General features: G+C 40.9%; 1 protein-coding gene across 3 annotated transcripts; it reads left to right on the forward strand.

Annotated features, from left to right (window-relative positions):
* Positions 1-26,716, forward strand: TBC1D8B (TBC1 domain family member 8B). 3 transcript variants are annotated; one of them, XM_064426888.1, is made up of 21 exons: positions 2-201; positions 5,642-5,752; positions 7,820-7,938; positions 8,604-8,829; positions 9,754-9,994; positions 11,046-11,253; positions 12,881-13,048; positions 13,620-13,769; positions 14,896-15,046; positions 15,276-15,490; positions 15,943-16,060; positions 16,762-17,047; positions 18,314-18,443; positions 21,906-22,004; positions 23,097-23,165; positions 23,369-23,609; positions 24,270-24,335; positions 24,451-24,534; positions 25,367-25,423; positions 25,742-25,839; positions 26,140-26,716. In XM_064426888.1, the coding sequence occupies exons 1-21, from the start codon at positions 72-74 to the stop codon at positions 26,545-26,547; spliced, it is 3,375 nt and encodes a 1,124-aa protein (XP_064282958.1). In that variant the 5' UTR covers positions 2-71; the 3' UTR covers positions 26,548-26,716. The 3 variants fall into 3 exon arrangements, 2 of the variants coding, with proteins under 2 accessions (XP_064282959.1, XP_064282958.1); XM_064426889.1 differs by lacking the exons at positions 25,367-25,423; positions 25,742-25,839; positions 26,140-26,716 and adding an exon at positions 25,205-25,339 and having other exon boundaries at positions 1-201; XR_010365848.1 differs by lacking the exons at positions 23,097-23,165; positions 23,369-23,609; positions 24,270-24,335; ... (2 more) ...; positions 25,742-25,839; positions 26,140-26,716 and having other exon boundaries at positions 18,358-18,443.
* The last annotated feature ends 612 nt before the right edge of the window (positions 26,717-27,328 follow it).

Genomic DNA, 27,328 nt, shown 5'->3' on the forward strand with positions numbered 1-27,328 from the left:
TGCCTGGCTCCGCAGCCGCGAGCGCGGAGCGGGCACGGCGGTGGGAGCGCAGCGCCGTGAGGGGCCGCGCGATGTGGCTGAAGCCTGAGGAGGTGCTGCTGAAAAATGCCCTCAAGCTGTGGGTGCAGGAGCGCTCCAACCAGTACTTCGTGCTGCAGAGGCGGCGGGGCTATGGCGAGGAGGGCGGAGGCGGGCTGGCAGGTACTGCCCCCGTGGGGCCGGGGCAGGCTGGAGCGGGAGGACGGGGGTCCATCCCGGGACTCCAGTCGGAGGGGCAGGGAGGGGACCGCTGGAGTTCCGGAGCCCCTTGCTGGGCTTCTCATGGGGCTCTCCTCGCCCTCCTTTCCCCGGGGAGCGCGGCCCGGGGGCGGCAGGGTCGGGGGCCGGGCAGCGGGCAGGGGCCGGGGGCCGGGCAGCGGGCAGGGGCCGGGCAGCGGGCAGGGGCCGGGCAGCGGGCAGGGGCCGGGCAGCGGGCAGGGGCCGGGCAGCGGGCAGGGCCGGGCAGCGGGCAGGGGCAGGGGGCCGGGCAGCGGGCAGGGCCGGGCAGCGGGCAGGGTCGGGCAGCGGGCAGGGGCCGGGCAGCGGGCAGGGTCGGGCGGGCCGGGCAGCGGGCAGGGGGCCGGGCAGCGGGCAGGGTCGGGCAGCGGGCAGGGCCGGGCAGCGGGCAGGGTCGGGCAGCGGGCAGGGCCGGGCAGCAGGCAGGGTCCAGGTGCCCGGGTCACCGTGCAGCACCGCCCGCCCGGCTCGGGTGCGGAGCCGCTGCTCCCGCGGGGCTGGCACGGCTCAGGGGCGGCTTGGTGCAAGCGCACCCGTCTGAAGAAGGACTGATCTGTCTTGGTTTGTTGTTCCTTTCCAAATCCCTTTTTCTGCGCGCGTCTGGGGCTGCTCGAGATGAGCTGCTGCTCAGGCATTTCGGATTGCTTGTTTTAAAAGCGAGCGTATGATTTGATGGGGCTTGTCAGCAGTGGTGGGTCAGGAGGGTGACAGAGGGGCGGGACAGGAATTTGGCCGTTGTATAATAAACTTTATTCCATGAGAACTTCAAGGTATGGAGCTGAGTTTCTATTTATAATTCTTGCCTGTTTTATCATCAGGCACTGCAGGGGCCCCAGCTACTGCTGAGACCTCTGTGATGGTGGCAGCTATTCTGACCAGAACTGACTCCTTTATAGACTGGTGGCGTCTGTCATTGACCCTGTCAAGGAGAAATGCTCCAGGGAATCAGTGTAAAGTCATTCCTCAGTGGGATGTGGTTCTCGAGTGCTTTGCATTTCTGTAGCTTTTCTAGGTTTTCTCTAATTTGTGTTATCCTAAAGCAAGCTATGTTAAACATGAGGCATAATTGTCCTGTGGGAACACTTATTAATTTTATTGAATAAAACCACAAGGTTCAAACTTCTTTCTGGTGAATTTCAGGCATAGAAATAGCCCTTGCAGCTGGAGGTGGGTCATTCTTCCTTGGCATCTGAACCATGGGCAGGGCACATGGAAAGTGTGAAAGAAAGCATCCCAAAATCCCAGGTTGCTATTCATATCATAGTATGATAAGAAGATAGGGGATGTCAGGCCTTGGCTTAGGGCTAAGGGTGATATATTGTGAGCTGGGAAGTCTTGTGGGGATAGGCTTCTCTACCCTGGTATATTTGGAAGCCAAGGAAACCAAGTTGCTGTGAAAGTTGACTTTCTGCATGATAAAATTCATTTAAGTACTGTGATTAAAGTGGAACAATGAGAACTGGAATAAATTGTTCTTCTGAAAACCTCCTCATGGGCTTACAGCTGGGTAGACAGCTGGGCCCTGCAAGTGCCCTTTGGGTTTTGTCTGTAACTGCTCTCCTGTTCTTGGTGGCTGTTGACAGTGTGGGAAAAACACTTTGTTTGTGGGATAGTTGCTGTAGTATGCTTTTTTTGATGTGGCATTGCACATTTTATTTCTGTAACTTTTCTTATAAATTCTTACAGATTCTTCTGTGCAAGTTACGTCTTTCCCTAGACAGAAACAAAAGGAGTGAGATGTTCTTCAATTAAAATTGTGATTAAGAAAGATTAACAAGGCAGTTGCATAAAAATGCAATTACATTTGTGTTTGCAGGTTTGGAAATACTCAAACCTCCTAGGTATAAGCCAGCTTTAATTTGATATTGCTGCATGTCACATGTGCTTGAGAAAATTAGCACTTCTTTAGGAAAAAGCAAAGCACAGCTGCTGTGTTATGAAATCATCCCAAATGTACAATCCTGTCCTCCTGAAGAGCGTTTTACAGCTGGTGAGACAAGGCCCGAGGTGACTGGCAGCACTGAGGAGTGAAAGGAGGGAGGCAGCAGTGCAGGAGTCACGAGGGAAGAGGGGACAATGCCTCAGGACAGGAGTGGAAACAAAGATGGGCAGTGCTGCAGGGTTTGAATAGCACTAATGGGGACGTGACAAAGGGTTCCCAAAAATACAGGAGTACAGTTGGTAAGACAGGCTCTAAGGAGGGAAGTTTTGAGGAAGCAGCCAGTGCCTGGAGAAAGGTACAGACCAAGGAGCAAGAGATAGATGTCAGCAGAGGATTCTGGGGAATCCTAGGAATAGAATGAAATCTGCAGTTGGATTTGTTTGTATGACCCCTCTGGACTGACAGGGGCAGGACCAGTTTGTAGATGTCACAGGGAGCTGTTGTGGCTTGTGTGCACACACAGCACCCTTGTGAGTTTGGTTGTGTGGATGACTTGTGAGCAGCTCCAGCTCAGCCTTGCCTCCCTCCCTGCTTGGCTTTGCACTGCATTCTCTGTTCCAGAGCTCCTGAAGGATTCAGATGCTGTAACCTGTCTGAGTGGTGCTCCATTGGGTAATTCCATACAGTGGTGTGACCATGTCCTCTGGTCATTCTGTCTCCTGCAGAGCCACTCTGGGACAGCTGATCAGGTTTTCCAGAGTGGATGGATAAGAATGTCATTGTGAATACATGTGCTGTAACTAAGGTCTAGTGAGATTAGGCATGCTGGTCACAGAGCTGTGTCTTTGGTTCTAGTTTAGGAAGGGCCTTGATTAGGAGATGGCTATGCTGGGTGTAGTGATGCAAATGAGTATTTGGTGTCATAAAGTTCCAACCTTTCACTGAAATTTCAATTTTCAATTTTTGTGGCATGTCTCTGTGCTAATGCTGATAACCAAGTGTTTTAGAGACATCTTGGGAATGATACATCTGTATTTCAAAGCTATTCTGGATCCTTTCCCTTTATTTTGGTTTCTAGATTATTTTACCCTATTTAGTGAAGCATCCAGGGTATTTACCAGTAGTTTTACTCAGGCAGCTATGAAACTGAAAATGTTTTCTAAAAGCAGAGCCAGTTTTCCTTATAAATGTGCATCACTTTTCAAAGATACAGCTGAAGTAATTCTCAGAGCAAAGCAGGAGGATGATTAGGTGGAATCCTCAGGAAAACCTCTAGTTTTAAGCAGAGATGGAAGTAGGGACCCTCTGTAAGTTGTCCCTTGGTTCCCATTGGGAAATAGCAATCCAAGGAAGTGCCTGTGGAGAAACACACAGAACTTGAGGGTATAGCAACCCTGATCAATAATGCAGTATTCCAAACACTGGCAGCTTGTGGAGGGCTTTCAGGACTGGGATGAGAAGATGAGTGAGCCTGTGCTTGTTCCTCACAGTTATGCCAGTGTCCATGGCCATGGTTTATGCTGTACTGTTTATTGCCTTAGGCTCAAACCTGTGCTCTGGATCCCATTCCTGACTCGTGGCAGTGCTGAGGTGGTGGATGCTCACCTGCTACAGTTCATTGTGCCTAAAATCTGGTGACCTTCGAAGCAGACAGGAGCTGTGATGGCATTTTGAGGAGTGCTCCTTTCTAGTGCACCGTGGTAACCGTTGGCTCAAGATGACTTAGCCTTATAAATGGTGAATAATATCCTCGTAGTGTATATTATAACAGCAAATGTTGTTAGGAGATTTGTGAGTGAAACAATGCAATGTTTGCTGAAGCAAAGCTATCTTTGAGATCAGCTCAGTGGCATGACTCATTCAGTAAGCAAAAGCTGCTTAAACAGACGTTGTTACTTATTCAGTGTCCGTCTTCAGTCAGGAACTACAAAATAATTCTACTTTCCTACAGCAATTTACAATCTGTTAATTGCAGACAAGACCAGAGATGTAAAGTACTGCTCTGGTTATGGAGATTTTTGTTTTGTTTTGTTTTTCTTCTTGTTGGTTTTGGGGTTTTTTTTGTGGTTTGTTGTTATTATTTACTTCCATGTTTTTGAGGAGAAGCAAAAACATTTGAAACTTTAACAGCCACAGTGAGGTAGTCCCACAGGCTCTATGCTGAAAGGGTATCCTCAGGAAGACCATGCTCTGAGGATGAGTGTCTAGACTTATACATTCTGCTTTATTTTGTTTCCTTGTATTTTTTCACAATTTATATTTTTCAGAATTTGGGAGGGAGTTAATGGAAAGAAAGTAAAACCCAAAGTACCAAAGCAGCCAACCTAAAAATTCCAAAATAACTTCTGTGGGATGCATTTGAAGTTGTCTAAATGTAGTGTTTTACAGAATATTAAAAACCAAAATAAAAAAAAAATCTGTTAAACAGAGAAGGGTATTTAAAGATATAAAGATTCTATAAGGGCTATGTTAGTTTTGTATTCCAGCTGTCTGCTGGCATTTATTGGGAATGCTTTTCCTCCATGATCTCAACATATTTCTGAAACAGACTTTACAGCAGCTCTTTGAATAATTGTGTCATGATATTTTGGGCAATCTCATCTCTTATATTTCTGTTCTTCTCTAGGAGACTAAGAGCCCTGTGTGATTGCTTTGGCAACTTTGCTTCAGTTGAGTTTTCTGTTTCTGTGGCCATGCTAGAAAGGTGCAAACATAGGAAATGCAGGAAAGAAGCATAATATCCTGTTGATTGTATTTTTGTTTCTGTTGTAACAAGAAAAGATTTTATGGTGCATCAGGAATCAAAAGCTTGAATTGTTTCTTCAGTACTGATTTTTCATCTTTTAGAACTTCTTGATTTTTAGATTTTAAAGGATCAGTTGAGATATCTGGGCTAATATCTTTTATTACTGCACAGTGAGAGAGAATGATTTTGAGTCATTATGAAATGCACCCTCATTTTCCCAGACAATGTTTTTGTCCTGGTTCTGGAGAGCTGAAGTTTGTCTTTTTAGTGAGATTGGTATATTTTCATCTGAACTCTGTTGAATGGGAGCTAATTCAATACTTAGTGGCAGGGAGGTGACAGCCAATTATGGTCTTGAAGGGCTCTTTCCTGTGCCTGGAAAACAGAACAACAGTAAATGACTAATTAAGAGGGAGTTCAATTACTGGTTGTGCTCACTGGAGGCTGGGACTGCCCTGTTACATTTCTGGTTGTGCTCTGGTTTCACATACTGCATGGTCACTTCCACAGGGGCCATCTCAAGAAACTTCTTCACCCTCATTTGTGCCTCGTGTCTTTTACTGGATCAAAATATCACATCCCAAGGAAGTTCCTCTGGGAATACTTTGTGCTTTTCTCAGAGTTCATTAGTCCTTCCTTGGGCAGCATTCCCGTTCCCCAAGGAAGGAGTCAGAGGGGAGTGTGCGTGTCAGAACTCGAGTTTCACCGTGCTGTGTTCATGTTCTTGGACACAACAGGGCTGCTGGTGGGAACCCTGGATGCAGTGCTGGACTCGACGTCGAAGGTGGCCCCGTTCCGCATCCTGCACCAGACCCCCGACTCGCAGGTGTACTGGTCCATCGCCTGCGGTACGTGCGGAGCGCCGAGGGAGGGGCAAAGCAGGGCACTCGGCTCTGCCTTAACCCTCTCACATCGTTACTCATTCTCATGGCCTCTAAATGGTTAAAAAGCATTTGCAAGCCTGAGCTTGACAGCAGAGTGTGGTTGCAGTTTTTCAGACTAGAACTATGGACTCTTCCTGTTCCGCCTTCTGATTGCCTGCTTTCTGCAGGAGCCCTTCAGGTACCACAGCCTTTGGGCACTGTTACAGTGACAGAGGCACAGTTTTCTTTGTAAGGTGCAAGGATAACTTGGCACAGTTCAGGATGAGCTCCCAGGATCAGCTTATTCCAAACTGTGCTGTAGGTAGGAATAACAGTAGATGCTTGTCCTAATATTTTTGTTTGCTTTGTCTCTGCATGTTAAAACATACAGGTTCACAGTCATGGTTAGAGCTGAATTCTTCCTCGTATCTGTTGCTCTTGTAGTATAAGTTCTGTCTCTTTCTCATGTTGTGTTACTAATCAACAGTGAATGGAAAAGTAAATACAAATTTGTTCTTGTTGCTTTAATTTAGTCTAATTGCATGTCACTTTAAAAGGGCAGCCTTAAAGAATTTGAACAGTTGAATTGACAGTAAATAACATTTCAGGACCACTTCTGAAGAAGTCAGACCTGGTGATAGGCTATCAAAAAAGTACTTTAATATGAATGTTGGAAGTGTGCTCTGATGAATTCTACTGCCACCAGGTCAGCCCCTGGGAAAATATAAAGGGTAATCTTCATTTCAGGACTGAATTTATGTAGATTTTGTGCTGCATATGCATGTTTTTCAACAGCAAGCTACATAATATAATTGTCCTAATTGTGTTAGATTGTTTCTTTTGTGAAGAAATTGAAGGGATGACACTTTGTTCCTGCTGTTACATATTAAGGGTCTGAAACAGTGCTCTTAAACCATTTAAACAATTACAAAAAAGTTTCATTATTTCTGGGTCACCTCTGTGCCTCTGATTCACATTGTGACTCAAATAATTGGCCTACATGTGTAGTCTGAGAAAAATAATTACTTTTGAGATGTAATTGCTATGTTAATTACTCTTCATATAATTTGTTAAGTGTAGCTGCAGATCCACCCAGTGTAATACAGTCTGACTATTTAACTATATTTAGAGCAATTTCTATTCATTCACAGGGCCACTTTAATTCTGTGGAGTCCATTGAAAGTTGGTTAATTACCCTTTACAAAGTAAGCTGAGAAAAAAGCAATTGTTAAAGGTGTGTTCTTGCTTGAGGGTATCAACAGTATGTGATCACACTGCCTGCTTTGATTGGTGAGCATTCTTGTGGAGGATGAAGCTGTCAATTAATTTATATTCTAGAATGCCTTCATTCAAACCTGTGTAAGTTTTTTCACTCTCCCTGTCCCCCAGCATCTGATAGGGAGTCACTGTCTTTAAAGCACTGACTCTGTTTTGAATTTGCTGAAACCCTGCAGTTTTACTCCTGGCATCTCAGCCCTTGCTGCTGCCCTGGTTCCAGTGATGTTTGCTTTACATCCTCACACGTGTAAGGGATTTTGCACAGCAGGCCTTGAAGTTCTGCTCTGGAAACTGTTGTGGGCCAGTGATCAAAGCTGAGGATATCAAAGGCACAGATTTAATTTCCTGCTGAGCCTCATGGGTTTGGTCTCACATTTCCCACATTCTGGCCTGTTAAACTGGGAGTGTTGCAGTGGTGCTGTGCTGCCTGTGTTGGGGAGGTGCTGCTGACAGGAAGGAACTGTCAGTCCAACTCAGGCTTCAGCACTGAGCCACGTAATGTTGGCAAAGCTGAGATGCTTTTGGATTTAATGGCCAGAAATAGAGCTGCATAAAGGACTTGAAAGATAAAAACACAGCAGTGCATATGTTTCATGTACACTGAATACATTTTCAGTGTTCACAAGAGGTAACAAGAAATTTAAGACTTGTGATTTTGACTTGTATATCTAAATTGCTCTTGTGACTCGGGAATTTGCTAAGTATTGTCTTGATGAATAGTTTAGGTGAAATGAAGTCTCTCCTAATTTAAAGTAATACTTTCTTTTTCAATAGGATCCAGCAGAGAAGAAATAACAGAACATTGGGAGTGGTTAGAACACAATGTTATGAAGACTTTATCAGTGTTTGATTCAAATGAAGACATTACGAGCTTTGTCCAGGGAAAGATAAGAGTAAGTAACAGGCACAATTGGGAAAGGCTGTGTATTCTTTTTCCTTTAACTGTACACAAATAATATGTTCTCTATAGAATATTCAAGGACAGCATTGTAATGCTGCCTACTCTGATTGAGTAGTATGTGACTCTTCACTTTAACATGTGTCATTGTTCCTGTGCTTCTGCCCCACAACTAAGAAAGATTGTTGGACATAGACTCCACTTAGTAAATGACACATCAAATGCCTTTAGGTAGTGGTCTAAAACTGTTGATAAATGATTTCACAGTAATTTTAACAGTGCCTGAGAAGCATATGGTCTGGTGGGTTTTGTTTGTTTTTCTTTTTCTTTTTTTTTTTTCTTTTTTTTTTCCTTTTTCTCTTCTCCATATATGCTAAATATTTAGCCCAGGAACTCTTGAGATTAAGTGAGGAAAATATGTCTGTTTCAGAAGAGGAGACACAGGAATGTGTGTCTTGCCTAAGCTGTGTTGGAGACCTGGTGGATGAGTCTGAAATAGCACATTTTATTTGTGACCTATGATTTGATCCTCAGACTCTTCTTCCCCTTCTAAAACTTGCTCTCCTGTTGGAAGAAGGCTGTGCTGTGTGCATGCAGGTGCATATAGGACAACCACCACCATGGACACACGCATGAAGTAATGTGATTTTTTTATTGTAGGGTTTGATTGCTGAAGAGGGAAAATATTCTTTTGTAAGAGAAGATGATCCTGAGAAGTTTCGTGAAGGTCTTATGAAGTTTGAGAAGTGCTTTGGATTACCAGAGCAGGAGAAGTTGATTACCTACTACTCATGCAGTTACTGGAAGGGCAGAGTGCCCTGTCAAGGATGGCTGTATCTTAGCACCAACTTCCTTAGCTTCTACTCATTTTTGCTTGGAGCAGAAAGTAAGTGAGTCTTGATGCTGAGCTGTGTCCCTTCATGCTGCACTGCTCATCTTTCAGATTAGGAGGAATTCTTCCTGTGTGCTGAGGGAGCTATTTTGACATGTGAACAGATGTCTACAGAGATGAGCAGAAACTGCCAACATAATTTAGGGAAATGCATACATTTGTGTAATACACTACTCAATATCCATTATTATGCTTCCTTAATTCAGGCTTCAGAGAGAAGTCAGACTTCCAGAAATTGGCTGTAGCTAAAATTTGTCCCTCATCTTTAGTTCATGCTGCAATATTAACTCTTTGAGGATTACAGCTATTTCTTCACACACAGGCTTAATATTTCACACGGGTGCACTGCATACTGGTTATAATTACATATAACTTTTTTTCCCTGTGTAACATTAGTTTTAAATGCCCAAACAAATGCTTCTAATAGTGTGTACTATAACTGTATTTATGTGAAAAATGGAAAACATACAGAAAATAGGAACCTTACAAAGCTGATTTTGATCTGTATTGAGAAACGCCATAGCTAAAGGGCACAGTTCCTCTACATGCCAACACGTGATGGATTGAATTTGAGAAGCCCTATTGGTGAGCTGTTGAAGGGGGTTGGCTTATATGATGGTGTTTGTTTGCTGTTTGCAGTTTCAGATACGAGCAAGGAAAAGGTGATGTAAACTTGTGTTGTCATACATGGTCTGTGTTTTAATGTTTTTCTATGAAATTTTTTCGAATGGAATTAATTTTTAGTAAATATGAAGAAAATGCATTTTGTGCTTATTAATTTGTAGTCCTTTCCAAGTGTGTTATCATTTGGCTATGTTGTTTAACTATATTTAATTAGAGCTGCTACTACTGCATTTCTTTTTTAATACAGACATATATTGAGAACTGACCCATATGTTCTTACATTTTTATTTTCAGTAAAACTTATTATCTCCTGGGATGAAATATCAAAACTTGAGAAAACTTCCAACGTGATTCTGACAGAGAGCATTCATGTGTGCTCCCATGGGGAAGATCATTATTTTTCCATGTTTTTGCACATTAGTGAAACATTCCTGCTCATGGAGCAGCTGGCAAACTATGCAGTTAGAAGACTTTTTGACAAGGAGACATTTGAGAATGATCCAGTCCTTCATGACCCTCTGCAGATCACCAAGAGGTAATGCATTGCTTATAGTTTATCTGTTCTGGGCCCAGTATTTGTTTAGGTAAAAGAGGAAGAGAATCCTTGTCTCAAAGAGATTGTAAATATTAGCAAAGCTGATATTTTCTTTACCAAGTGAATCATTAAAATGTTGGACCAAAGCCATGTGAGGCGTTGTAATTTGTTGTTACTTGTCAGGATCCAAAGTCTGTATGAAGGCAGGAGGTGATCAAATCTTCAGTGCTGGTCTTACAACGAAAAGGTTCATATTAGTTTGAATTTTGAAAAGGTGTTCTTGCAGCATTTAGGATTAGAAAATTCAGATTACAGCTACAGTGTCTCCATAGATACCTGATGAGGAAGATAAGGTGGGGAAGAAATCATTTAATAGACATGTGTAAATGATAACTGCATGGGATGTATGATAAATGATAACTAATGGGTGCATGGCTTTCCTGAGGTGCAGCATTATTTTGGGTGGTGGGAAAAGACATGGATACCAGTAACTTAATGGTTAAGGTTCTTCCTTTTCCTTTTATTCCTCAGTTTGGTAGCAATGCTGGAGAGGGATGCTGCTCTACAACCAAAATACTGTTTCTGGCTGCAGTTATCTGTGAAAAATTAGCCCCTGGCAGATGTTTACAACATGTGCTACATTTCTAGCTAATTAGCCCTCCATCAAGCCAAAACTTGTTCTAGTTTTAAATGGATTATTCTGGTGTGTGGGGAAACAGAGCACATAATGCTGTTAGTATCTTTTCTACACTATCTGTAGTCCCTGTAGTGCTCTACTGTGTAAGAACATTGTTGAATCTGGCCTTGTTTAGTGACATATTTAAATTTTTTGTTAAGTGGATGTACAGGTAGGTGTGGTCCTGCCCTTTGTTGCCTCGTCAAGAAAAACATTGAACCCTCCAAATTGATGCTATAGATTATGGGAGAGAAGAGCATGATATTTTACTGTCTTTTCCCAAGATATTTTTGACTTTTGTATTTGTAAAGACATTTAAAACTTAATTTATTTTTCTTTTCTCTTTCCTACCAATGTGTTGTGTTTTTAATCCAGAGGCTTGGAGAGCTATGCCCACAGTAAGCATTTTAGTGCATTCTTCAGGCTACCTAAAGAAGAGTCCTTGAAGGAAGTTCACGAGTGCTTCTTATGGGTTCCTTTCAGTCATTATAACACCCATGGGAAGATGTGCATTTCAGAAAACTACATCTGCTTTGCTAGCCAGGATGGCAGCCTGTGCAGTGTAATCATTCCACTGAGAGAGGTAATGCAAACTACAAATCAGAGTCACTTTTACCAGCAGTTTTGCACTTGTTTAGTTTAATGCCAGTTTAGCAGATTTTCATTAGAATCTTCTTATTTTATGTGGTGTCATGTATTTCCCCCTACCCTGGATACCATATGTAGGAATTCTGTTTGTAGGTTTCTGGAACTGCTTTCATGTTTCAGACTTGTTTCTCTGTCTTCTTTCCCTTTTCTGTTTACTCTTATTTCTGTAGCTCTGTACAGAATCCAAATTTTTTAATACTTTTTTATTAAATGAAAAAGCTTTTTCTTAGTACTTGTAGGTGAGTTAATAAGACATTCTCAAGAAGTAAAGAATTTTATTGGGTACAGGAGTTTGAAGATCAGTAATCATGCTGCTTGTTTCTTAATCATGCATGTTTCTTAGCTTAGTAGTGCAGTTTTTTGCAGCAGTTGAGCAGTGCTGTCTGTTCAAAAGTCTAGGAAAATCCCGGTGTTGAGCAAGTAGCAATGCCATTACAGCTGATATTCTCAACAGACTATAAGGCCAGAGTAAAGAACATATAGCAAAGGGCACAGCTTTGGAATTTCAATAGAATACTATAGTATATTGCAGAATAACTTCTGGGAAAAAAAACAGCCAACTCTTTTCGTTTCTGTCTTGACTTCATGTGATCTGGGGCATTGCCTCATTTCAGTTGTCCAGTGTTAAAAGCTTTTCATCAACACCAGACACATTTTACAATAGCCTACAAATAAGCCAGGTTCTAGAATTGCTCTGTAATTGCTTTACATGCTCTGTGTACACACTAACATAAGACACCTGACATAGGGGGTGAGCTGTACTCATCTCAGCAGCACACTTGGTGTTCCCCACCTGCATAAAACAATTTATTTGATTGCCTGTAAATAGTGCTGCAAACAATAGAGACTTCCATAACCTAAGATGCTGTGTTAAAGGAGCTGGCTCTAAATGTGTTCTTATGGACTGTCAGATCCTCACTATTTGTTCTGCAGGACTGCAGTTACCTCATTTCAGAGGTCTTTCCTTCTTTACCTACAGCAATGTGCTCAGTGGTTTTCCATTCTTTAACAACATGAATACATCAGCAGTGCCAGTCAGTCTAGATTCTCATGGTTGTCACACTTGAACTTGCATGATTAAACTGTTTTAACTGCTCTAGTCTATAACTGTTCCATCACGACAATTAAAGTCAGCTCTAGCTGTCATGTGTTGTGACAGCTGTTTTGACAGGGTATTCTCAGTGGAAATTCAGTCTTGTAAAACTTTTTTTATTTGATTACTTACAAAAGTCATGTTTTCTCTGCTTTTGGATGGTAAGAAAAAAAGCAACTGCTTCAGTGGGTAGAAGGAGACAAGGTTTTCAAAGAAGCTGAGCACTTACAGCTGGGAAAACGTTTTTGAAGATTTCTGGTACTCTGTCAAAAATCTGTTGCGTAATACTTAGAGCCTTTTGCTAAAATAGCTACAGGCAGTTGAGCTTTCAACCTGTGACTTGTGTTACCTGGTCTGTTTGTGTGCTTCATACACTGTTTCATTTACACATGTATTCTTAACAGGTTTTCTCTTTTACAAGTAAGCAGGTAAAATTCCTTGCTTAATTTATGTGTCCTTGGTTCCATAGGTCACAGGGGTGGATAAAGGAGATCCAGCCAACAGAGGAGTCAGCATTAGTACCAAAGGGAAAACAGCTTTTCGTTTCACAGAGGTGAGGGATTTTGGACTGCTTGTGGCAAAGCTCAGGATGAAATGCAATGCAACTGCAAGTCCACAACACATCATAAGTACTGAGGTAACTGCTCTGGCAATTCTCATTTCTTAGAATTTGTTCCTAGGAATAAGTCACGAATCTCTGGTTTTAAGGTTTAGAAAAATAAATAACTTTGCCCATGTGAAAGAGAATGAGTTGGACAATGGTGCTACTGTGAATGCATTCCTGTTTGGGCTCTTTTACCTTGTTTTTCATCAGGTTTTGAAAAACAACTCCAGCTGTAATGCTGGTTTTTAAGTGCTCTCAGTTTTTCTATACCGTTCACTGTATGAATGGGGTTTTTTTTGGTGGTGATTGTCAGACCTCTTTATCTTCCTATTCTCAGTTCTCATTATGAATATTTGTCCTTTCATAATTTAGTTTCTTTGCTTGAGAGATGCCTTTTTTTTTTCCCCAAGAGCAGCCTCCTGACAGCCCAGCTGTGCAGAGCAGGGACTGCTGTTTATAATTTATTTTAGAAATCTGTAGCTTAACATAATGAGCAATAATGGTCTGGTAACTTAATATAATGAGCAATAATGGTCTGGTATCAGTGCTGCTTCTTGGGGGATTGTTTGTTATTTACGAGCACCACTGTTAAATTTTTTTCAAGGTTGCAGCTGGTTCTGCCACTGACAGTCCAAAGGATTTTGGTGCAGAACAGTCAAAGATGGGCCAGAGAGATAACAGCAAAACTGTCAGTACAGAAGCACTTATGACTGTCTACCATCCTCAGGATGCTGAGAACCTTGACTCTAAAATGGTAAGGGATAAAATGGCCAACAATTTTTGGAATTGAATTGGAAAGGAGTGAAGTATATCAAAATGAATTCCAGCCAGGCTGCTGATTTCTCGGGGGCTTTGCCAGTATTCTTTCATCTGCAATTTCTGTATTTGGAGTCCACAGGGTGCTTCTTCATAGCTCCATTCAATTTTCTACTTATCTTGTTTAATAATGATATGCCTTATCTTCATGGAGTTAGTTTTTCCTGCTCCTCTACCCCTCAGGGAAGAGTTGGCTGTTTGTTTTATGATAGTGAACACGTTGTATTTATGTCTGAATTTTCAAGATACAAAGTCACTACAAACTCTCTGGAAGCAAGGAGAATGTTCTAAGATATTGATTTAACTTCTTCCTTGTTTCCTTCTTCTGCACCACTGTCTAACAAAGTTAGGCTCTCAAGAATATTTATGTAGTTTTTGCAGCAGATCATCCAATTTTTGCTTTTCCATAGTATGTGAAAGAAGACAGGTTTTATTTCAAAATAAGTCTTTCAGCAGAACTGAGTAAATTAAGATATGAAATTTTTATATTAGAAATACTAGAAAACAAATACCCTTTGGGCAGGACAAAAGGGAGTCCATATTTTTAAATCCTGCTTCTTATACTCTGTTGAACAAAATCTACTTTTCTTTTTAGTACCTTTAATTGCTTCAACAATGTTAAATCTTAGTGCTGCATGCACAGAAACTGTAGTGGTGACATTCACCCTGTCTCAGCCCTGGAGCCTCACATGAGCTGGAGCACCTGATCAACAATTGTTTTGCTTCAGAGAAATGTCTGTTTGACCTTTCTGTGGTGTGGCAGTTGTTGGTTTCTGTCAGATGGATACTGAATTAGATCTACCTTCTGTCTCATCTTGTATAAACATATTTTAAAGAACAGTAGGTCATGTATGAGATGGCATTTTATGCTAAATTTATGCTCTGCATGGGCTGGATTTTGCTCTGATTTGCTTCAGCACTCATTTCACACATCAATATGGATTCCAACGCTGCAGTTTCCAGTTTATATGAATATAACTGGGAGCAAAATTTATTTCTGTTCTCTGAAACCTGAGGAGAATCTACCAGTATACTTAATGCTTGTTATCTTCTGCTTTTGGTAGTTGAAAGAAAAAATGAAGGAACAGTCGTGGAACATCCTGTTTGCGGAACGGGGCCATGGGGTCAGTATGTTTCGAACAAAGAAGACTCGAGACCTGGTTGTAAGAGGCATCCCAGAGGCATTAAGAGGAGAGCTCTGGCTGCTCTTCTCAGGTATTGCATAACAAATATAATTGGTTCATTTTGGGAGTCATCGTTGGCAATTTTCATTGCTGAGTGTTTCCATTAATTCCAGTAGAATTACTCTGACTCATGACTTCAGTAATATCTGGAGATTCATAAGGTACCTCTGTAGACACCAAAATTTTTATACAAATTGCAAACAATCAAATTGCTGCTTTGTTGTTGTCCTGTAATACTGTGCAATGCAATGTATTGGCAGGTGCTGTAAATGATATGGCAACCAACCCTGGTTATTACCCCGAGTTGGTGGAGAAGTCCTTAGGAACGTGCACTTTGGCTACTGATGAAATTGAACGAGATTTGCGCCGCTCCTTACCTGAGCACCCTGCTTTTCAAAGTGACACAGGAATTTCTGCCCTCAGGAGAGTTCTTACAGCTTATGCATTCAGGAATCCACAAATTGGATATTGTCAGGTATAGCAGTTTTGAAAGTCTTAGTGCTGATTGTTGAAATATTAGCTCATGATGGCAGTGTGGTAGCACTTCATAAAATCTGTCACAGAAATGTGGAATAGTTTCTTGCTTAGTGGTTCCCTTACTTTGCTTATTTCACGCCCTTGTGTAAAATGAGTTTTTACATTGTACTTGGATTAGTTTATAAATGCTGTCATGTCCACTTCATATATGCATTTGCATTCTAACAAGACATATAGCACTTAAAAATATTTTTATGTACTTTAGATATTCTTTTCTGTATTTAATAACATAGAAGTAAAACTTTTGTCCTGAATGTGGCTGTAGGTTATCCCAGCACTTCAAAAATGTGCTGCAAAGTGCTTTCAGAAATATAAATTCTAGGAAATAATACCAGTTGTGTTCTCACCGTCTTTTCTCTTAAATGTTTCCTTTCCTGTTGAATGTTGCAGGCAATGAATATTCTGACATCAGTGCTTCTGCTGTATGCTAAAGAGGAGGAAGCATTCTGGCTTTTGGTTGCTGTGTGTGAAAGGATGCTCCCTGATTATTTCAATCGCCGAATCATTGGTAACATCCATCTGCTTTTTTATCTGTCTTGAATTGAATGTCTACCTATACTGAATGTCAATGGTTATTCATTAAGAACAGTGTAAGGAACAACCTGAAGACTGACCAGTGGAGAGAAACCATTGCATTTGTTTTGGTATTGTGGAGTAGAAAATGGAGAACATCCCATGATTCCTCCTTAAATAGGCATGGATGTGAATATTGTCAGTATTCTAGGCATAGTTATTCAGGAAATAGTAATTTAGACTATTATACTGTTCCTTTGGAATTATATCTGCAATTCATACTATTTATTTGAAACATAGCCAGTTTAGATAAAGGAAAAGGAGTTACTTCAGGTCTGGACTTGGACTTTGATCTCATATGCAGTTCTTACAGGTGTATATGTTAGAAGAAAATGGGGTGTGAAGTTTCTCTCGTTTTGCAGAGGGATTGTACTGGCTGCCAGAAGAGTCACTGGAGGCAGCCATGTACTCACCAAAGTGCCAGCACACCTGGAGCATGCCCAAGGCTGTCCCCAGGCATGGAGAGCACAGCTTCCAGCTTGGGGGAAGGAGCCAGTGGTTCCATGCAGCTGGGCCTGTGTGTGCTTGTGTAACAAAGCTGCACTAGGACAGGAACTTTGTTTCTGGCTGGTGCTCTGAGGAGTGTGCTTCTCTGTGTTAAGATTGGGTGGTGGTTTTGTTATCCTTTCCCTGCAGGTGCCTTGGTAGATCAGGCAGTGTTTGAGGAGCTCATCAGGGTTCACCTGCCCCAGTTGACAGACCACATGACGGACATGACTTTTTTCTCCTCGGTCTCTCTCTCCTGGTTCCTTACCCTTTTTATCAGTGTGCTGCCAATTGAATGTGCAGTCAATGTGGTGGACTGTTTCTTCTATGATGGAATAAAGGCAATCTTGCAGCTGGGCCTTGCAGTGCTGGAATACAACATGGAGAAGTTGCTCACTTGTAAGGATGATGCAGAAGCAGTCACTGTTCTCAACAGGTATCAGTGTAACTGTTACTCTTTCAGGCTACATAGCAGCTGCTATAATTGCATGCACATAAATCATTCTGAGGTAGCTGAGAAGACATCTAGCCAAGACTTCCAAAGGCTTCAAAGGAATTAGTGCTCATCTCAGGCTGAAATTCTTGAAGAGGTGGCTGGAAAATGGGCCTCCATCCTCTGAACAGCCCATCCTCTATTCAAGTTCTACTAAAACCATAACTATTTTGTGAATTTTAAAGAACAAGCAATGTGCTTCTAACCTTGAATATGTATCATGTATAGAAGGCAGATTGCCTTGATAAGAATATCTAAAGCACGTTATGACTGTTCCAGACATCAGTTCAGGCATCAACTTACAGCAGCAAGTTCTTCAGCTTGGTTCTTGTAGTTTAGGCTGCTGAATCATCTGCTGTTAATGGTTTAAAACAGAAATAAGACCAAAAAATATGGTGAACTCCTCAGTCATGATGAGATGTTTGTTCTATGTTAGCAGGATGAAGTGTGCTTTAAACTGACATACTGCAAACAAAACTTGTGCAGTTTTTTCTTCACTAACTAAATTCTCTTGTTGATGCTGTGGAGTATTAAAACAGTAAAATTACTGTGCTATAGCAGTTAATGAGTTATGACTCTTAAGAACTGATAATAACAATTTCTGTTTAGTGAGCCTTTTACATGTTGCATGTTTGAATGGGGTAGGAGCTACAGAATTATTGAAGCAAATGTAGTTTTTATTATGAGACCATGCAGTCTGGTGTTTATTGCAAAATCTAGCTTCCCCACTGGATCTATTTAGGCTTCTTATGTGGGTGAGATAATCAGGTACAGGTCAGGCATATCTTTGTCTTGCACATCTGGGGGAGTTAACTTTGTCTTGTTCACAGTTCAGGACAAGCCTTTTTCTCTGTCCCAACTAGTACAACCTTGCTATATGGATTAGAAAACCAGGGGAATGCCAAGTGGAAGGGACCTTGGAAAGAGTTTAGTTTAACTTCCCACTCAAAGGGGGATTGCTGCTAGCACTAGGTCACATAAGCTCAGTCCTAAAAACTCCCAAGGCTAGAAGGTCTACAACCTTCTCTGGGCGGGCAGTTCCAATGTTTGTGTATCTTTGTTACTATTATAGCACATTTGTGCTACTGACTCTGATATTCTTTGTTTTTCCCCATTCTCTGCACGTTTTTTCTTCAGTAGATGCCATTGTTATTGTTTTATTGTGGTAAACTGGTTCCTGCTGATTTCTCATGTGTTTGCTTTGTGCAGATTTTTTGACAGTGTCACTAACAAAGACAGTCCTTTACCTCCAGCTGTGCAGCAGGGCTCCAACCTCAGTGATACAAAGAGTGACCTTCCAAAAGTGGACATCACTGATCTGATCCGAGAGTCAAATGAAGTATGTGTTCTTGTGGGCCTGTTCTTGCATCCTGTGCAGTGGTAATGTTTCATGGGCTACTTTGGAACAGTGCAGTTGCATTGTACAAACTAGGGTAGAAAATCTGTCTGGGTTGGTAAAAATTTGGCTCCTTACTTTGTTGAGGCTCACTGAAAACATTATAGGTTATATAATAGATTTGCTTTTCTGTTGTTTTGGGTTTTTAAGTGCTGGGAAAGTGCCTTCTAGTCTGTCCTGAGTGGAGTTCCCAAGATTCATCACAGGTCATGTATTACCATCCCTCATTCATATTATTAGTATGTTGACTAAATGACAAAATGCAGCAGAAACAGCCTTTGTGTTATGCTAATTTGAGACTGATTACTGCACATTGCAAATACTGGTACCTTTTGACATAACAATGCATATGGGAAGCTGTGTACTTGAATAGTTTATGGCATAGGTTAAATGGCATCTAGAGATGTATTGGGTGAGGAAGAACAGCTATGCTCTTTAAGGGCTTCATTTCAATTTGCAAGTTTACTTTCTGCCATGTTAAGCTTTGGAGCTCTGCACTGGGTTTTCTCCTATTTGTCCCCAGATGTCCATGAGACCTTTTTTTTCCCTTGTCCTGATGTGAATCAGAGTATTAAATCTATTTGTAGATAGGTTTCTGCTCAGCCCACCAGAAGTGACAGGCAAGCTGAGAGAAAAGATGTTCACATTTTGCTCTTTCTGTTAACTGCTTTCTTTTATCTGTGTGATACTTATTTTGTTTTCTGATTCACAGTCATGTTTTTAGTAAAAAAATCCACAGAACATCTCTTTTGAAAAAGTGTCCTGACCTTGACTCAGAAAAGATTAACTAACTGTAATTTGTACAATTTAGAAACTGTCTTCTTTGATTTTTTTCTAAGAAGAGGGTGCTGCTTTTAATGGGGTGAACAGTGTCAAGAATCAGAAACTCAGTTTCTCTTGGAACTGTCTCTATAGCACTGGGCTGATCATAAAAAAGTTTGTTCTGCTATGGTATTGTTTTAAAAGAATGTTATACTGAAGAATCATGTTTGGAAAACTCTGTAAGATTCTTGAAAAAAAAGTTGAGAGTTCAAAGAGAGGATGAATACTTGCAGAATAGAGACCAGAGATGGTAAATAATGAAGTGCTGTATATTGCATTCAGAAGTGTAAGTTGAAGCTTTCACAGAGATGGAATCATGACTGAAAAACAAAAACTTTCTTCTGCAGGAGATGGCACCAAATCAATAGTATCTGATATGGCTTTTGAGCATTGTTTTGGGCAGACCTTTGAACCTGAATTTTCCACTTCCAAGGTGACAGTCCTGTTCTTAAGCCCATATCCCAGTTTATATATCACAGCCCCTTTTTCTTACACAAATTCAGTTTCAAATTCAAGTCTTCAGTTGAAACAGAGTTTCTTCAGTGCTGGCAAGTGTCTCATATTTGAGACTGCTCATACAAAGTAAGAGTCAATTTCCTGCTTTCCATTTTGACCAGACAGTTAATTTCAACACAGTTGTGGTCTGATGAAGGGTTTTATTTTCATATCACTGTGGAAATAAAATAAAACAAATTTTGAAATGGGAAGATTGCTGCAATGGAGAGTTGTCATTCTGCAAATAGGTTACAAATTATGAAGAAGTGAACAGAGATAAGCTCATTTCTCTCATGAACACCTGTATAAACAACAGTATCACAGAGAGTAAGTGAAAAGATATGGAGTTGAATTTTAAAATGTAGTTCAGTGTCATTCCTTTAACTCTGCACAAATGCAGATTCTTTGGCAGTCTAATCAGGCATTAAGAAGTCACGTTTACCTAGAGAATGGAAGATTGTATAACATTTTATCACATTAAATTAATTCAAATTTTCATTATATATTGTATGTATATTCTTACTAAGGCCATTGCCCAATACCAGTGCTCAGAAGCCAGACCAGTGAAACAGGTACAATTCACAGATGCAATTTCTGTCTGCTTCCACTTTGTTTCAAACCAGAGGGATGCTGGTAGCAGTCTCCACAGGAACACAGAAAGACAGTTCTGGAACAAAACTCAACAGCTTATCCAGTTCAGCTTCCTGTCCAGCATCCTCCCAGATCATCCTTTTAAAAAATCTAGTGTTGTTAAAACAGTTCCACAAAAGAAAATCTGCAAAAACTCTAGTCCACCGTAGGGTTTGTCTGCCCACGTGGGAAAATACTCAGTTAATTTCTCTTGGATGTTCATAAAGCAGTATTGAGGAGATTTGGCTGTGGTTTTCTCCATAGCTCCTTGTTGCTGTTAGGTGGTTGTTCATCATTTACCCTTTCAAGTCTGGTCGTAGAATCAGTTATAGAATAGTTTGACAGGGGCCTTTAAAGACCATCTAATCCAACCCCCCTGCAGTGAGGAGGGACAGCTAGATCAGGCTGCTCAGCTGGAGTCCAGCCTCATCATGACTCTAAGTGAGAAGAATGAGTTTTAACAGATTGCTCCCTTAAAAGGGAGTTGCCAGATCTATTACTTTGCTGGGTTTAATACAACCAGTTTCTTTAACCTTTCATCAAAGTTAATGTGTTCAGACTCTTTTGTCTGTGTGGCAATTTTTCATATCTTGTTTAAAGGGCATTGCTGATAAGGGGACAGACATACTGCAGAAGAGCTTCTGGATGTCCTGCTTAATTTGGTTGTTTATTGCTCATTTGTTCTCAAAGTTTGTTATTAGAAGCAATTTTGCCCATGGTGCATGGTGGTCATGGTTAGGCCATGCCTTCCTGTTTGCCTGTGCTGCTGAAAAGTGTCAAAAAACTTAGAGAAGTTGAATCTATTGAATTTCCTCATAAAAGGAAATTTAATCAATTTGACATGGTCTTGATAAAGAATGTTGTCCTGTTTTGATCAACTGGTTTCTGTTTAGATTTTAATTGTTTAATAATTTGTTCCATGATTTCTCTGGTGATTTGTTTCTAGTTCTTGCCTCCTATCCCACTTTTCCTTAAAGATAAATGCATTTATTCACTCCTGTGCTCAGACACCTTTCATGTCCTTCAGAAATTACAGAGGTAGCCAGGAATGATTCAGAAATTACTTAACTGATTTCTTAATTTCAATAGAATGAATTTCAATCCCTGAAAACATGCACATCTTAGACTTTGCTGCCTTGCAGAAGTAGTCACCATGTGATAACAGAGTTGGATATAGAGCCAACACATAGTAAAATCCCTTCCTTTTTCTTCCCACACGGGGAACTACTCCAGTTTCTTCTTTCTCCCACTCTTTGAAACATCCTTTCAAACACCCTTTTAAAAGTTACGCTGGTTAAGGAGAATGTTAGTGCTCTAATAAATGATATTTTCCCCAGAGTTTCTGTGATCTTCCTTTGTGTCCAGGTCTATATTGTGCTTAGATGCAGGAAAGACAAAACCACTAGTTTAGCTGTGTCTCGCAGCAGTTGATTGCATGGAGGGTGCTTTTCTCCGTAGAGGTACGGTGACATTCGCTACGAGGACGTTGAGAGCTTGCGCTGCAGGAACCGGCTTTATGTCATCCAGACCTTGGAAGCCACCACCAAGCAGAATGTGGTGAGTGACTTGGAAGAGTTTCCGCCTTCTCCCTGATGAGATCCATTCCCTTTTGGAAGGTTCTGAGAAGAGCTGCACTTTTCCAGGCCAAATGTATGGTTTTATACTGAACCCCTTCAGGGTGTCTGTTAACTGAGGCTTGGCCTGTGATGTTTTCAGGCTGTAAATCACAGCATGACCTTCTGGTCTCCTTACAAGCAGCACCATTGCCAACCACTTCAAAAGGCTGGTGCATCTCTCACACTTCGTGTGGATTGGAACAGGCTGACCTATATTTCTATCTGCTGATGTTAATACTCCTAATAAAACAATTAAGCACCTGCATTTTTAGTGCAGGAAGCAGCCCTGAAGAGGTTATTGTAGTGCATTCAGCCGGGGTTGCTTTTTGTCTGTGTTGTGTGTGAGTGTCTGGTAGTGTGGCAGCTCTCTGTCTGCCTATCTCATCCTTTCAATTCAGACTGCTCAGTGAAGGTGGAGGTTGTGAGCAGCTTCCTTTGTTTGCCTGTTTTCTTCAGTGGCTCATTTCCAAAGCCTGATGATAATACTAGTCTGTCCACCACCTAGTGCTTCTTTCTGTAGTAAATGTGCCTTGTAGCAACAGAAACTAAATGCTGGTGGTTATGCTGAGATGGCATTGTTGTATTTAGTTTTACAAAACATATATACTGTGAAGTTAGAAGCTGGTGTTACAGCAAACTTTGTTTCTTAAAAGCTGTGAACAATTCTTTTTTAATTAAAAAAATGAGGATTCAGCTTCACTTTTGAGAGCTGAACATGCATTTGCCCATTTAAAGGAAGCTATATGTTATGTCATTATAAATAATTGAGTTTTATCTCCTGGATTTTACAATGTAGGCTCCATGTATGTTAGTAATGTGACTAGCCTTAAGCTTGTCTTTTTTTTGAGAAATTAATTGTTTTAATCTATAATCTTCTGATTACTTTTTAAAAGAACTGCTTTTCTTATTTCTAATTGTAACATGCCAAAACCTGGAATATGCAAACTGTCTCTTAATGTAATCTTAAGTCTCCCATAATGTTATTCCAAAGAGGGAAGACACTTTAATTAATTTTTCCTTGAATTTGTTTCAGCTACGTGTTGTGTCTCAAGAAGTAAAATTCAGTCCTAGTGATCTTGAAGAGCTTTATGAATTATTCAAGGTAATGTGCCATTTTCCTCACTTACCCAACAGCCATCTTAACAGTAGACTTTGAAATGGTTTTAGTAAATAGAGATAAAGGTTGGACTCAATATATGTTTTACATGCCAGCTGTACTACTCATTATATAGTTAACTCCTCTCATCTTTCCCTCAGAGAGACTTGTTGTTTCCTGAAACCTAATGTTTTATCTTTGCTTTGCAGAAGGAGCATTTTCTTTCCTGTTACTGGAGTGTAAATAGTCCTGTCCTGCAGCACCACGATGCCAGCCTGCCCTACCTCGAGCAGTACCGGATAGACTGCCAGCAGTTCAGGGCTCTGTGCCACCTCCTGAGCCCCTGGTCACACTGTGCAAACAGAGACTCTCTGGCTCTGTGGACATTCCGACTGATGGATGAGGGTTCCAACTGCCTTATAAACTTCAAACAATTTGCCTGTGTTCTTGGTATGGCAACAGAACATACATGAGCACATTCACCAGGCTCCTGGGAGTAGTCCTGGGGTGTATCACCTTCCATATTCTGTACAAAAAGCTAAGGAGATTTAATCTCTTAACACAGGGTCAAATAATGTGATTTTTATTACAGGCAGAATAATTTCCTTTTGGAGATTAAATTTAAATATGGCTTGGCTGTCAATATATCCACAAAGAAGAATGGTCTGATCTCATTGCCCAGCCTGTTTGGTTTATGATAAATCTTCTTACTAAGTCATCTTTTACACTGATTGTGCAGGATGACCAATGCCTTATTCCTCTGGGAAACTGAAAGTTTTCTTGGCTCACTGCTCTGTTCCTTTCATCTTGTTTTCAAAGTGGTATGTTCAGGAAACAAAAATTTAAGGGAAGTGCTGAGACGTTAGTACTTTATTTCTTTTGGTGCTGTGGTTTGTAAGTCATAGACATTATTAGTGTTCTTTCATCAGTGTAGGCTAACCCCAGGCTCAGCCACAGGTGATAGAGCTTTCTTTAAGCTTCATATCTTACTATACTCCCTGTAAGGTAGGGCACATGTCCAGATCCAACCTCTCTGGGTTGTATTTGTTTAAATTAAGAGGGTGTTTTAAAGTTTGGTCCAGTTGAATAGACTGTCCTTTCCCCTAACAGATACGATGTATAACGGAAGCTTCACTGACAAACTCAAGTTTCTTTTTAAGTTGCACATCCCTCCAGGTAAGTGAGAGACTGTGTTATTTGGGGAGAGCTGTTGTTGGTTTTTGTCATTGTTATCACTGCTTTGGTAATGCCTGGGCACCATGAACCCACTTTATTTAATCATTTATTGCAGCTTTTACTGAAGTAGAATCTCTAAGCCCTTCCAAAGGGAATGATCTTTCAAAAGAAGAACTGATGCACTTCAGCCAACTCAGTGGTAAGCTCCAGAGTGTGAGGTTTTGCCTGCAGAATACTAGAAAGAATCTCTTAATTATCCTGTGAAAAATGAGGAGCTTTCTTCTGAAAACAAGTAAATCCAGTAAATCATATCCCTGTTAACAGAATCCCTTGTGAAGATCTTCTGTAGATAGTTACAATTTAATAAACTTGTGCAGAATTTGTGGATAGCTCATCTGATGGTGGAGTTCAAAGGCCCGTGGATGTTTACATGGAAATAGGGGAGTGTGTTTGGTTGGCATTTGCCAGCGTTGTGTGCAGCCTGTTGAAGTGATGGCTGTTTCATTTTTGCATCATGGACATAAAGGAATGGTATTTTCTGCCTCAAGAATTAAAATACCGAATCCATACTTTGGGGCACATAAGCATTTCAAAATTCTTTGCTTTCATTTTAGACCAAGTGAGCTGAAAAAGGTTTAGTAAATTTATGGAGTTGATAAAATAATCCGTTTCAAATACTCTTGAAAGAATGGGATTTTTACAGAGAAGACAGATCCCTTTTTGGTTTTAAAATCTGCCTAAAGTAGACAATATATAGGTACTGTTCCTGCTGCTCTTCAAGTCGTGCACCATGAATATTATAAAGATTATTTAACTGATATCAGTTTCATTGGTGATCTTCTGCCTCACAGTGGCTTTTATTTTTATAGAAAGTATGCAGATTTTACCATGTGGTTTCTTCTTGACCTAATCTGTGCTGAGAACATTGAGGGTCTTGTGCCTTAAGGAAGGAATTTTTGATAAGGGAAATGAAACATTGGTCCTCTTTTCTGAAGTAAGTAACTTTTTATTTTTCTTTCTCTAAATTGTAGTTTCATCTGTTGGGGATAATCTTGAAAGTGATTCTTTGAAGAGCAGCCCAGAAAAAGGTAAAAGAATCCTGGTGGCACATTTGGTAACTGTGTCTTTTGGGGGAGTAGGGCTGGGAAAGTGTGTGGTGACAGAATATATTCAGCAACATCAACCTTAGCGTGCTGCTAACATTCTGTCCTCTTATGTAAGTGTAGTCATGGGAGCAAAAGGGCAAAAGTAAACTCTGGTTCTCTGTAAACCCTTGGCCACACCACTCTGTGGGAAGAAATGACATTGAAGGTGCCAGTTCTTTTGCTTATCATCCCTCATGGGAAGGTCTCAGTTCTTTTTTGTTCACTTTTTTTTTTTTTTTGCACTTCTTCTCCTTTAAAAAGGGAAGGGGAAGGTTGACATTCAGGCATATCTGAAGCAATGGCAAGATGAACTTGTTAAAAAAGAAGAAAATGTCAAGGATTTGCCAAGAATGAATCAGGTAAACTGTTTGAGTCTTATTTAAGTCCATTTTAGTACCCTTTAAGTCCTATTACAATATTTCTGAAGGATTTGTAGGATACATTTAATTTCAAATCTTCACATCAGCCATTAGACTGTGGCTTTTTAAAACTGCTGTGATGTATCAAGAGAGGGACTTGGAGACACACACAGCTTTCTCAGGGCTAGTCCCTGCTGTCATTAGAGCAGCAGCAGGCACTGGACTGAGAATGCAACAGGCAGTGAAACACAACCGTTGTGTTGCTCTTCCCTGAGCACTCTCCTCTGTATCTCTCTGTAGTCTCAGTTCATCCAGTTCTCAAAAACTCTCTACAATCTGTTCCACGGGGATCCTGAGGAGGAGCTCTTGTATCGGGCCATCGCGGTGGTCACCAGCCTCCTGCTGAAAATGGAAGAAGTTGGCAGAAGGCTGCAGAGTCCCATGTCACCTGTCAGGAGTCCAGTTGCTGTTACAGAAGTGGCTGCTGAAGTGCCCAGAGAGGGGCAGGAGGAAAGCAGCTCTGAGCAGAGTGAAGGCAGAGCACAGAGTTTGGAAGGGAACCAGGAATGGTCTTTTGCCTTTGAACAGATTCTGGCCTCCTTATTAAATGAGCCGGTCTTTGTGAGATTTTTTGAAAAACCTCATGACATAAAAGCTAAAATAGAGAGTGCTAAAAATTTACAACTTAAAGCAAGAACCAGAGTGTAATTTTCTTTACATTTGACTCTGAATTTATCACATAAAGTGCTTACAAATGAAGGCTGTAACTATGGAAATCAAGTCTGGTGTTGACATAGGAAATGAAGTTTGAAGAATTAGCTTCAAATATCAGATAACTGGTATGTAATGTAAATAAAAATAGTTTGAAGCACAGTCACTTTCTTGCATTGTTCATAAGTTTCACTCCAAAATAGGGACTGAATAATGAACTGCCTTTACCATGTTATTAAAACATGCAGCATTGCTTGGAGATACTGGATGTGTACCTGTTGCAAACCTGTCTGAATCACTGTTAGAGTAGGTGTTCTCCAGGTTCTTTTCTATTACTGTGATAAAAGGAATTACTTTTCCCATTTTCACTTTAAAGGAGTGTCAACAGCTTGAAGGTTGTCTTCCATATTAATTAGTTATTTCCAAATGCTTGTGGACTGGGGCCAAAGCAGGGTGAAGGCTAAGAACAGAGGCTGTGGTAGCATGACAGGACCATGAGATTGGAAAAGGAAGTTGCTCTGCTCACAATTGCTCTGCTTTGATGTTACCCATGGGTTTGGACTCTAGTAGATTCCAGCCCCTCTTTCCCATTTTCATACCAATCCTCCTACAAAGAAAAGGTGAAAAGGATGGAGGCTTATTTGGTCATCCAGGCTGCACAAGGATGCAGAAACTAATACTGATTGTTTAAAATCAAGGGAAAGTGGTGGCTAAATCTGTCTGACCACGTGGTGGTTGTAGTTTATCTGGCAAAAGGAGCCATTGTTGGCTTCTTAGG

Source organism: Passer domesticus, chromosome 7 (genome assembly GCF_036417665.1).
Source record: "Passer domesticus isolate bPasDom1 chromosome 7, bPasDom1.hap1, whole genome shotgun sequence".
Classification (NCBI taxonomy): domain Eukaryota; kingdom Metazoa; phylum Chordata; class Aves; order Passeriformes; family Passeridae; genus Passer; species Passer domesticus.

Excerpts from the sequence above, each read along its gene's own strand:
- TBC1D8B (XM_064426888.1), top strand. The coding sequence starts at position 72 with ATGTGGCTGAAGCCTGAGGAGGTGCTGCTGAAAAATGCCCTCAAGCTG. Across the intron at positions 15,491-15,942 it reads CACAAATTGGATATTGTCAG|GCAATGAATATTCTGACATC; the intron begins GTATAGCAGTTT and ends TGAATGTTGCAG. Across the intron at positions 23,166-23,368 it reads AGCTTTATGAATTATTCAAG|AAGGAGCATTTTCTTTCCTG; the intron begins GTAATGTGCCAT and ends TTTGCTTTGCAG.